Source organism: Canis lupus, chromosome X (genome assembly GCF_003254725.2).
Source record: "Canis lupus dingo isolate Sandy chromosome X, ASM325472v2, whole genome shotgun sequence".
NCBI classification, from domain to species: domain Eukaryota; kingdom Metazoa; phylum Chordata; class Mammalia; order Carnivora; family Canidae; genus Canis; species Canis lupus.
In genome coordinates this window covers 12,891,486-12,904,124 of record NC_064281.1, presented here as the reverse complement: position 1 = coordinate 12,904,124, position 12,639 = coordinate 12,891,486, and the positions used below count along the sequence as shown (strand labels likewise).

Genomic DNA, 12,639 nt, shown 5'->3' with positions numbered 1-12,639 from the left:
CCATGAGTTTGACAGATTCCCAATACTTAAGACTTCTCTATACGACATAGGGACTAAAGTCAATAATATTGTAATAACACTGTGGTGACATAGAGACTACACTTAACAGTAGTGAACACTGAGTAATGTATAGAATTGTTAAATCACTATGCTTTACACCCAAAACTAATATAACGTTGTTAAAAAAAAAAAAAAAAAACTCCCCTGATGACATCAGTGGTGATACTAACATGATTTTGATATAAGAAAATGCGTCAACATTTAGAAGATCAACACAATTTGGTAAACCAAATGACTAGTAGGCAATGTTACAAAATGACACATGGAGAAAGAATATCCATTCAAAGTGTAAAACAGACAATTACCATTAGATTTTAATAGTACTGGGATCCCTGGGTGGCTAAGTGGTTTAGTGCCTGCCTTCGGCCCAGGGCGTGATTCTGGGGTCCCGGGATCGAGTCCCACGTCAGGTTCCCTTCATGGAGCCTGCTTCTCCCTCTGCCTGTGTCTCTGCCTCTCTTTCTCTCTCTTCTCTCTCTTTCATGGATAAATAAATAAAATATTTTTTAAAAAATCAATTTAGATTTTAATAGTACTAAAAGTTCAGTAGAGTTTCAGATTCCACATTGGCGACTAACTAACTTTCAAGAACTACTACTTGTCAAGTTTTGAAGTAGTATCAGAATTTCCACAACTGTCTATTAAAACACTACTCCTTCTCCTGGTTCCACCTACATATATGTGTAAGGCCAGACTGTCTTCGTGTACTTCAACTACAATGGCATACTGCCAAAGACAGAATATGAGAATTCAGCTATTAAGCCATTCATTAAAGAAATCTACAAAAACATAAAACAATGCCACTCTTCTCACTTTAAACTCCCTTCATCTATTTCACCCATGCCCCCACCCATCTCCCCTCTGGCAACCATCAGTTTGTTCTCTGTATTTGGGAGTCTGTTTTTTTGGAAAATCAGTATTTAATTTTCAAAAACCATTATTCTGATATGTGGTAAGCAGCTTCTGACACGGCCCTGGATGATCCCAGTGATCCTCCTGGTATTTACAACCTTATATAATCTCCTCCCCTTGAAGGTGGACTAGACCTAGTGGACTGACTTTTTTTTTTTTCTAAGTTTTATTTATTTATGATAGTCACAGAGAGAGAGAGAGGCAGAGACATAGGCAGAGGCAGAAGCAGGCTCCATGCACCGGGAGCCCGACGTGGGATTCGATCCCAGGTCTCCAGGATCGCGCCCTGGGCCAAAGGCAGGCGCTAAACCGCTGCGCCACCCAGGGATCCCCTGACTTCTAATGAAGAGAGAATCTGGCAAAAGTGAAGGGATGTCACCTCTATGGTTATGTGACAAAAGATTGCAACTTCCTTCTCTCTTCTGCTGACAGTCTTGGTCATTCTGATGAAGCCAGCAGCCATGTTGTGAGATGCCTATAGAAAGGCCCATGTGGCAAGGAACCAAGGGAACCCTGGAGCCAACAGCTCATAAGGAACTGAATCCTGCAAACAGCTACATGAGTGAGCTAGGAAACGGATCTGTCCCCATCAGGCCTTCGGATGACTGCAGTCCATGAGACCCTGAAGCAGAGGACCCAACTAAGCCACACCCAGATTCCTGACCTATAGGAAGAGTGAGATCATAAACATTTCAAGCATTAAGTTTTGGGGTTACACAGCAATAGATAATTAGTACAATAGGAGTTCTTTTTTTTTTTTTTTTTTAAGATTTTATTTGGGCAGCCTGGGTGGCTCAGCGGTGTAGCGCTGCCTTCAGTCCAGGGTGTGATCCTGAAGACCTGGGATCACGTCCCATGTCGGGCTCCCTGCATGGAGCCTGCTTCTGTCTCTGCCTCTCTCTCTCTCTCTCTCTCTCATGGATGAATAAATAAAATCTTTTAAAAAATCAAAATAAAAAGATTTTATTTGAGAGAGAGAGAGAGAGCGCGCGTAAGAGAGAGCATGAGCTGGGGGAGAGGCAGCTGGAGAGGGAAAGGCAGACTCCGGCTGAGCAGCGAGCCCGATGCAGGGCTCAATCCCAGGACCCCGGGATCATGACCTAAGCTGAAAGCAGATGCTTAACTGGCTAAGCCACCCAGGTACCCCTAGATGAGTTCATTTTAAATGAATAATTATTTAAAATTTGCTTTAATTTCTAATACGTGAAATATCAGATATAACCCACAGAAACTCCTTAGGGTTCTCAATAATTTTTAAGTATGCAGAAAGATCCTGAAGTTTAAGAACTGCTGTCCTGGTTATGGTGGAACAGAAAGAAAGAGACTACAGGACACCTGGGTGGCTCAGTGGTTGAGTATCTGCCTTTGGCTTGGGATGTGATTCTGGAGTTCCAAGATCAAGTCCCACATGGGGCCCCTGCATGGAGCCTGCTTCTCCTCCCTCTGCCTGTCTCTGCCTCTCTGTCTCTGATGAATAAATAAATAAGGTCTTTAAAAAAAAAGGGGGGGGGGGGATCCCTGGGTGGCTCAGCGGTTTGGCGCCTGCCTTTGGCCCAGGGCGCGATCCTGGAGTCCCGGGATCGAGTCCCACGTCGGGCTCCCGGCATGGAGCCTGCTTCTCCCTCCTCCTGTGTCTCTGCCTCTCTCTCTCTCTCTCTAGGTCTATCATAAATGAATAAATCTTAAAAAAAAAAAAAAAAAAAAGGAAGAGAGACTAGAAGGCCAACTCACTCAAACCATGGTCTGAGAGGGGTCCTTATCTCAGCACCCTTAACCAAGCAGATCCACCTCTAGGGAATATGACCCTGAGACCAAGTACAAAGACAGGGAGCCAAGAGTGCCACTTCCTCTGGTTCATTCAGAAGCCTCTCCAACAGTACTTGATATACTTCCTCATTTAATCCTCAGAACTATCTTACAGGCAAGTGTGATGAACAAACAGGCTCACACTGATATAACTTAAAGTAGTTTGTCCTTCTCAGTCATGAGCCTAAGGGCTTAGAAAGCAGAGACTGAATTCTTAGCTTTCTCTCATTCCAGAGGATATGCTCTTCCAAGGTTATGTTAAAAATAAATGTGGTGGGCAGCGGTTTAATGCCGCCTTCAGTCCAGGGCCTGATCCTGGAGTCCCGGGATCGAGTCCTGCATTGGGCTCCCTGCATGGAGTCTGCTTCTCCCTCTGCCTGTGTCTCTGCCTCTCTCTCTCTCTCTCTGTGTCTCTCATGAATAAATAAATAAAATCTTTAAAAAATAATAAAATAAATGTGGTGATGGTCACAAAACTCTGAATACACTAAAAACCACTGAACTGTACATTTTAAGTGGGTGAATTGTATGTGAATTATACTTCAACAAAGCTGTTAACCAAAAAATTAGTAAATTAATACATGAGTAAAGCCAGATCAATGACAGGGTTCCAAGGAGGGAAATAAACTGGAGGCATAAGTTCTAGGAGTTGTCCCAACTCCTAACTGTTGGCAGCAAAATGCTGCCAATGATCTGTCACAATTATGTTAGGAGCACGGGGAGCACATGGAGGCGTTAATAAGTAAATGAGAAAAAAAAGAGAAACCAGAGCTGAAGGTAGGATGAGGGAACCTGATTTCCCCCACTGGCGAAGAAGCAAAGAGTGAGCAAAGAGGTCTGGAAAAGGTCTAACTGGGACACAGCTTCTTTAGCCTTATGATCTCTCTTGTAGTAGTGTTACTATCTACAGTAGTAGGTGCTAACATCTGTATTAGACTATACACATCATTTGCATTTTAAAACAAGGATCGCATTAGATTTCGCATTTAATTTCTATCTTATAAAGGGTGCTAGATTTTATTATTTGCAAAATCATTTCTAGCTCTAAAACTGTAATTTGGGGATCCCTGGGTGGCTCAGCGGTTTAGTGCCTGCCATTGGCCCAGGGAGCAATCCTGGAGTCCCGGGATAGAGTCCCACATTGGGCTCCCGGCATGGAGCCTACTTCTCCACTTCTCCCTCTGCCTGTGTCTCTGCCTCTCTTTCTCTCTGTGTGTCTATCATGAATAAATAAATAAAATCTTTTAAAAAAATTAAAAATAAATAAATAAAACTGTAATTCAATGATAATCTGCAAACTGGGAGATATCTGCACTAGCCTAAACACCTATCTATGCAGCAAAAATATCTGGAAACCCCAAATTTTAATGCTCAAAGCTACTGAAATATGCTTGGGCCTGACCTATTTTGCAGAGGGGCAGGGGCTGGGTCACACAATCAGTATCTTCAAGCCACAGACTCCTAAGATGTAAAATGGTCTTCTACTTTTATGGGTTACTAAATGGAACACCCCGTCCCAATTTTATGAAGTCATACTTTGCCAGCTCCACGTGCAACAACCATGATGTACCTCTGAACATCAAGCTTTCTCTTTTTTCTTGTCCTACTTACCCAGACCACTTTAGCTCTTTGTTAACACCATGTTGTGTGGACTTTAAGACAGGTTTTTACAAAAAGGTCTCTCTAAACCCTCTATCTTTCGATTCGTCCAAATTATACTTGGGAGGTGCTTTTGCAGGAAGTTAAAGCAGCATATCTCCTAAATCATTTATCTTAAAGTTGACCTAAGGCCTAAGTGAAACAAAAGGTATGAAACCTGAAAGGATCAAAACTCCCCTCAAAACTTCCCAAATTATAATAGCTTTTCTATACCCCTAGTGATCCAACCCACCCTTCAGAGTTTCATTTTCATTTAACAAAAATGATTATTATTTTGACTCACCACTGAGTTTGGGTTACATTCAACAAGGAGCATGTTTTTACTTACTATTCTCAAGAAATGAGTTAAGAGAGCACAAGACACATGACATATGGGTAATGACTTTGGAGCCCCAGAAGTCTGACCTTCGAACATACCACATACTGCCTCCTATGCAGCCATGAGGGAGATCAACGTCAGTTTCCTTATCTGTGAGGTAGGGATGTATATTATCTACCTTCCAGAGTTGTAAGATTAGACATAATCAATATAAACTGAGCATGCAGATTATAATAACATCTGAATAAGGATGCATTTGCAAATTATGCAAAATGCCTACATTCTCACTTTTAATATGGCCCACATGCCAATTGATAAAATCCTTGGCAAAATGTGTTTCTTAGCTACTGGCACATCTTGCCAAACCATTCCATATTGACCTTTCTGAAAGTAGGAAAAGAAGTGGAGAGGGATGCCTGGGCGTGATCCCAGGATCCTGGGATCAAGTCCCACATCAGGCTCCCCATGGGGGGCCCGCTTCTCCCTGTCTGTGCCTCTGCCCCTCTCTCTCTCTTATAAATAAATAAAATCGTTAAGAAAAAGAAAAAAAAGTGGAGAAGTGCTGGTTTAGCAATATTATTTATGACAGACTACAAAGTAGGAAGTTGAGGATAATGAGGGTTGTTCTGGGGGACATTTTTGAAATGTAACAATGCAAATCAACACCCTGAGCAATAAATGCTAAGGGAATTATTTTGAAAAAAATTATTTTGATAGCATAGGAGGACAACACCAGTTATTTTATATATCTTTTCCATCAAGTAATAAAATTTAAGTAGTTTTAAGTATAAAGAGAGTTTCAACTAGGAAATAAATTGAATCATAAAAATATACTCTCAGGGTTCAAATCCTTAAAGGGTCACCTGACCTATTTTATTTTCTTCTGGAAATGCTCCACTTGGGAAACATTTAAACATACCTAATTTTCAATGTTAATGAATACTACATTAAATTTGTATATTACTTTATACATTTAAATACTGTCACATTTGTTATATCAACTAAAAGTTACTGATAATCAGTGTAGAACCAAACAAAAAGGAGCTGAGGGGGAAGGGGGTGAGTGGGGGGAGGGAAAGGCAAGGAATTTCTTTGGGATATTAGATTAAAACTTGCTAGGTAAGCAGAAACTGTCCACTTAGTAGGGTACAGTGGTTGCACAATTATATATCAACTCTAGGCCAACTTCACCAACTCTGAGCTATGTTATTTAAAGCAAGTTTTCAAAAAAAATAAAAATAAAAATAAAGCAAGTTTTCTGTTATTTGACTGAGCCTCAGATGTCATATCTATACACCTGGGAATATCACCTATTCTGCAAAGGTAAGAAGATATGAGAATGTAAGCACATTTTAAGTGCCTAGCACATTGCAGGAGACAGTGAAGACTCAAATTTCTTTCCTTTGAAACCCAACTCTCTGTAAAGTGTAAAATCTGAACAACACATCTACTGAAAAATCTATTATAGTGAATCCTTATGTAAAGAATCCCATTTAAAAAAAAGAAAAGAGGGATCCCTGGGTGGCGCAGCGGTTTGGCGCCTGCCTTTGGCCCAGGGCGCGATCCTGGAGACCCGGGATCGAATCCCACATCAGGTTCCCGGTGCATGGAGCCTGCTTCTCCCTCTGCCTATGTCTCTGCGCCTCTCTCTCTGTGACTATCATAAATAAATAAAAATTTAAAAAAAAAAAATAAAAAAAAAATAAAAATAAAAAAAAAATAAAAAAAGAAAAGAAAAAAAGAATCCCATATAAGGGATACCTGGGTGGCTCATCAGTTGAGCATCTGCCTTCAGCCTGATCAGGGCATGATCCTGGGTCCAGGGATCGAGTCCCACATTGGGCTCCCCTCGAGGAGCCTGCTTCTCCCTCTGCCTATGTCTCTGCCTCTCTCTCTGCATCTCTCATGAATGAAATCTTAAGAAAAAAAAAAAGATTCCCATATAAAAGCAAATCATACACACCCTGTTTTATGGTATCTAGATTTGACATATACATTCCTACATAAAACTCTAATCAGGGATCCCTGGGTGGTGCAGCGGTTTGGCGCCTGCCTTTGGCCCAGGGCGCGATCCTGGAGACCCGGGATCGAATCCCATGTCGGGCTCCCGGTGCCTGGAGCCTGCTTCTCCCTCTGCCTGTGTCTCTGCCTCTCTCTCTCTCTCTCTCTCTCTCTCTCTCTCTCTCTCTCTCTCTCTCTGTGACTATCATAAATAAATAAAACTTAGAAAAAAAAAAAAAACTCTAATCAATTGGATGGACCTAGAGGACATTATGGTAAGTGAAGGAAGTCAGAGAAAGACAAATACCATGACTTCATTTGTATATAGAATCTAAAAAAAGGGCAGCCCGGGTGGCTCAGCGGTTTAGCACCGCTTTCAGCCCAGGGCCTGATCCTGGAGACCCGGAGTCGAGTCCCACGTCGGGCTCCCTGCCTGGAGCCTGCTTCTCCCTCTGCCTGTGTCTCTGCCTCTCTCTCTCTGTGTCGCTCATGAATAAATAAATAAAATCTTAAAAAAAAAAAAAAAAAAAACACACAAATGAATAAAAAGAACAAACAGACCCATACAAAGAATTGATGGTTGCCAGAGGGGAAGGTAGTGGGGGGAATGGGCAAAATGGGTGAAAGGGAGTGGGAGGTACAGGCTTCCAGTTATGGAATGAATTAAGTCACAGGAATAAAGGGTACAGCATCGGGAATATAGTCAAAGATATCAGAACTGTATGGTGACAGACGGTAGCTACACTTGTGGTGAATGTATAATTCATAATGTATAGACTTGTTGAATCACTAGGTTGTACACCTGAAACTAGCAGAACATTGTATGTCAACTATACTTCAAATAAAAAATAAATAAATAAAAAAGCTTTTTGGAGTGCCTGGGTGGCTCAATTAAGCATCCAACTTTGATAGCAGCTCAGGTCTTGATCTCAGGGTCGTGAGTTCAAGTCCCACATTGGGCTCCATGCTGGATGTGGTGCCTACTTAAAACAAAAACACACAGAGGCAAAACAACAACAACAACAACAAAAAAAACCTACCACCACCACCAATACTTCTCTAGTCAAGACCAATATAAATGACACACATAACATAAAAACACCTTCCAATAACATAGTACATAAATGTAGCATATTATGATCTAAAAACATGGAATTACCAAAGGAATGTGCTACAGCCGGTCTGCTCTCATTACTGCTTTGCCTCTTTGGCCACCATTAAAATGAAATTGACCAAAGTTTGATGATAGACAACAATGTTGTAAATAGAAGATCACTTTGAATATTATTTAATCTCTGTGTCATAAGAGTGGAAATTCAAATCCACAAATAGGGAGAAAAACAAGATAATGAAACGGTTTCTTCCTATCCCATACTCTTGCCTCACCCTGAGTGGACTTCTCATTTTTTCTATCAGGGAGAGATTCTGGGAAAAGAGAAGACTACAAAGCTTGGTAGGTATATTTACAAAATTAATAGCACCCTAAAAGCAAGAGAAATGTATCTTTCATATATTCCCCTTGCCAGAACAAGTAAAATTATACAGGCCCAGGAGTGTGCTGAATGCTTCTCATCAATTCTTATTCTTCACAACAATTCTATGTGGTAGGTATTAGCATCATCGCCACTTTACAGATGATGCAACTGAGGCTCAGAGAGATTGAGAAACCAAGGTTGCACAGCTAATAAGTGGCAGAGAGCCAAGAGTCTTGACTCCAAAATCCATACTATTCACCTAGTAGTACACTACTTATTACCTAGATGAAAGGGTATTGGTTTCTAGACTTGGCTTCACCCCTTGGGCAAATCACTTGACCTTGCTGAGTAGCTTCTCATCTGTAAATGAGGGCAATGACAGCTTCTCCACAGCATCCAGTATGCTGAAAGAGTTAACGTATGGGCAAATATGCTGTAAAAATTATGGGGTGCTTTGCAGATGTAAGATTTTAATTTGAGCCTTGGTTACATATCTTTATTTTTCCAAATGGTTTATTGACCTAAAAACGTTTAATAGTAGTTTAATCATTTTTAACATTCCCAAGCAAAAATCTAGTATTAAACCAAAACAAACCTACCTTAGACATTCTGGAAAAAGCAAAACTATATAGATAGTAAAAATACCAGTAGCTGCCAATGGTTTGGGGGAATAGGAGGAGGAAAAATAGGGGATTTTCAGGGAAGTTAAACTATTCCATATGATACTGTAATGGTGGATACATGTCACTATACATTTGTCAAAACTCTTAAAATGTACAATACTAAGAATGAACCTCAATGAAAATTATGGACTTTTGTTCATGGTAATGTATGGATATTGTTGCATCAATTCTAACAAATGCACCACACTAATGCCAGATGTAAATAATAGGGGATAACGGTGTGTGTGAGGGAATATATGGGAACTCTGTAATTGATGTTCAATTTTTCTACAATCTAAAAGTGCTCAAAAATTATCAAATTTTTTAAATCAACCTCATAAAACAAATTCTACATAGAAATTTAGAGAGTAATGAATGACCTTGGTGGCCTAAAAAAATGCCTGAATACCTGACAATGTATATCCCATCTTTTTAGACTAATATTGTCCAATAGAATTTTATGCAATGATATAAATATTTTTGATCTGCTCTAACTAACACGGTAGCCACTAGCCACAAAGGCTACTGAACACTTGAAATGTGGCTAGTATGAGTGAAGGATGTAATGTTTAATTTTATTTAATTTCAATTAACATTTAAACAGCCACATGCAGCTAATGGCTATCATATCAGATAGCACAGTTTTAGACAATTCAAGAGGCCTCTAGAAATGTACTATAGTATTAACTTCATAAGAAAAAAGTTACCTCAGAGACCATTCAAATGGATGTAGTTATGAAACAATGCCACAATTAACTGAGCTGGCGAAGAATGACTAAGTAGGTGGTTCAAACTAAGAACCAATAAAGTCCATCTCCAGTTGTTTTTCCACTTTAAGTCCCATAATGTAACCAAAGTGACTGTACACTTTTCCTTTAATTCTCTCAATATTTTCAAAACATTCCAATTAATCAAACATCGTTTCTGCTTCCTGAAAAAATACAGTACAAGTCAAATTAGAATTAGGAATATTTTCTCATGTTGGTAACTCAGAGAAAATAAAATATTAAGGGTCATAAAGAAATAAGTGATTTTTGCAGACACAAGATAGTCACCCAATTTTTTTTAAACGAAAATTCAAAAACTAATATTCAATCATGTATTTCAATTCCATGTCATAGTCAGTTGGAAATCAAAAGGAAAAAAGATGCCCAGAAAAACAAGAGCAAAGAAAAAAGGTACATGAGATAAGAAAACAAAAACAGTACCGACACATATAACTATTCATATCCAGCTGTTCCCCAGAATGCTACCTCAAAGGGTCATTACCTCTTATCTCGGGCATTTAAAATGCTAGTTGATAAACCTCAGTTCCTAATTCAGACTTTTGGTCCTTATCCCAGTGGCATAAACGGGAACTTATGTCTTCAATCGCAGTGGCTTTTTATCAGAGCCCTCCCCTGGGGGACCTATGAAATCAAACACTGAGATTGGCTCCCCACCCTCAGGGAATAAATGAAGTGACCGAAGTGACAGTTTTGAATCCCTAGAGTACATTCAGTCCACAGCTTCTTTTTCAGTCTTTCATGTACTGGATCTTTATTTCAGAGTATAAAGAGAGAGGTAACTGAGAAGTAGTAACACCCTTATGCAGGAAGATCTAAAAATACTCGACCTTAGGAACAGGCCCCCGAAAGCCAATTCTTGACACTTTGCTCAGATGTAAACCAAACCTTTGTTCTCCTTTTTCAAGCTCGTAAGTCTCATTAGAAAAATATTATTTAGTAATTTCACACAGGAGTGATTTTTAGAGTATCCAAATGCATAATTAACAATATTAAAAAGCCCTGAGTGATCAAGCAGGACGTCCAACAAGTCGAACGTTTCAATATGATCCACCGTAAGGAAAAAGAGATGGGATTTCCACCTTTCCAGCGCCTTTCCCCGCGGATTTCCATTCCTGGGCCCTGAAAGCCCTGTACCCCATTAGTTGTGCAATTTTTTTCGAACTCCACCCACTGACTCCAGAACAAGTGGAATTCTCCCATTCTGAAGGTCTAGATTTTCCTGTATCCAGGGAGACATTGAAAACTCCTTGACGTGAGTCAAGTAAGGCAAGGGGGAACGGTCCAGCCTGTCTCCCAGATTAAGAGAGACCAAAGGCCAGGGTGGGGGAGGCGCTCAAGTTTCTGCTCACCCAAAAAAATAAAAGAAAGAAAAGAAGGGGAAATAAAGAAAGAGCAAGAAAGGGGAGGGAGGGCTGAAATGGGAAGACTGGCTATATCACGCAATGCTGCCCCCAACTCTGCGGGACCCAAGTCCACCAGCATCGTCTCTCATCGCCCGCCCCACGTGCAGCCAGGCCCGTGGTGCCCAGAGACAAGCCCGGGGGCCCAGGAGCGGAGTGGCCCCTCCAGCCCCGCGGCGCTCGCCCGCCCGCGCAGTGGCGGGGAGCGCAGGGGGGCGGGGGAAGGGGGGCGCAGTGCAACCCCGGCTCCCGCGCGGTTATCTTACTGCGCAACAGCCTCGCCCGCGCCGCCCGGGCGCACCCCGCAGCGCGCCCTGCGCACCTGCCGGGGGAGAGCAGGGCCAGCCCGTGACCCAAGCAGCCCTCCGACGGCGGCGCCCGGCGCGGGGAGCGCGGCTGAGCACTGCGAGCACCGAGAGCACGCCGAGGGCGGGGGCTGGGAGAAGGAACACCTGGTGTCCGGGGTTCCCCGGTGCCGGCCGCACGTGGCTGTCACACCTGGCGCGCCCCCGCCTCGCACCCCTTCCCCTTCACACCAGGTTGCGCCCCCTGCCCTCTCCCCACCTCTGCCGCGGCGCCCCCAAACCCCAGGCGTCGCTCCCTCTTACCCCATCCATCCCGGTCCCAAATCCCCCCCCCACCTGCTCCCACTGTCGTCACCCCCGGGGAGAAAAAAGGCCGGATGTTAGTCCCGCGGCTAAAGGTAACCGGAGAGAGTGAAGATGTGGACCCCGAAAAATCTACCCGGGCATTCCCCCGGCCGGGCAACAACGCGGACGCCTCCCACACTGACCTTTTGCCGCGGGCTGCGTCGCCGTCCGCTCCGTCCGGCCTCAATAGCCTCCTCGGCGCCGCCGCCTCTTCCCCGCGCTGCCTCCTCTACCCGCGTCGCCATGAGGTGACGGCAGCAGCCAAACAAGCGGCCGGACAAGGGGCACGGAACCTTTCAGGGCCCCCGCGCCCCGCCCCTGAGCCCCCACGGCCAATCGCCGCATGAAAGGCTTCCCACGTGACCGGAGGAGGTTGGCCCCCGAGGGGTTGGAGCGGGATGGGGGTGGGGAGCATTGAAGTCTGGGCTGGGCTTCTGCAGGGCCGAGGGGCTAACACAGGCCGCGCGAGTCTGCGCAGACAGGGAAAAGTACTCTGAAGCCGACTACATGTCCCAGCAGGCGGCGCGGCCACGGCTCACAGGCTCAGCTCAGGATTGGAGCGTTAGGCGGCGTTCTGAAACGGGGAGAGTGTCCACTGGGTTGCGCGTGCTGCCTACTGGGACTTGTAGTTTTGTGGAAGCGATGTACCGGTACCGGAAGGTACTCTTGATTATCCTTTGGGAAAAGTTTAGAAATATTCCAGCGTTTGGGAGAGAGCGGGAGTGGGGGACACGTTGTTGTGTTTTTCTTTCTCCTCTTCGGAATTGAGCCCATATGATTTAGGGATAAGGGGAAATCGTGACTTTCGAGGCGGGAGAGATGTAATGGCTTTCAGAATTTGAGGCTTCTGGCTGGGACACTTGCCCGGAGTCCTGCTCATCCAGCAGAGCTCGCAGCACCGTTTACC

General features: G+C 43.4%; 1 protein-coding gene across 4 annotated transcripts in view; it reads right to left on the bottom strand.

Annotated features, from left to right (window-relative positions):
- The window catches only part of TXLNG (taxilin gamma), a 56,172-nt gene extending 44,089 nt beyond the window's left edge, over nt 1-12,083 (bottom strand). Inside the window, exon 1 of one of the 4 annotated variants that reach the window (XM_025437401.3) lies at nt 11,876-12,083. In XM_025437401.3, coding sequence (XP_025293186.1) covers nt 11,876-11,977 — 102 coding nt within the window. In that variant the 5' untranslated portion in view covers nt 11,978-12,083. Of the gene's footprint in view, nt 1-6,517; nt 6,798-11,875 lie in introns of those variants that run through there. The other 3 variants (XM_025437410.3, XM_035711343.2, XM_049107951.1) reach the window with 3 other exon arrangements.
- Nucleotides 12,084-12,639: the final 556 nt, after the last annotated feature.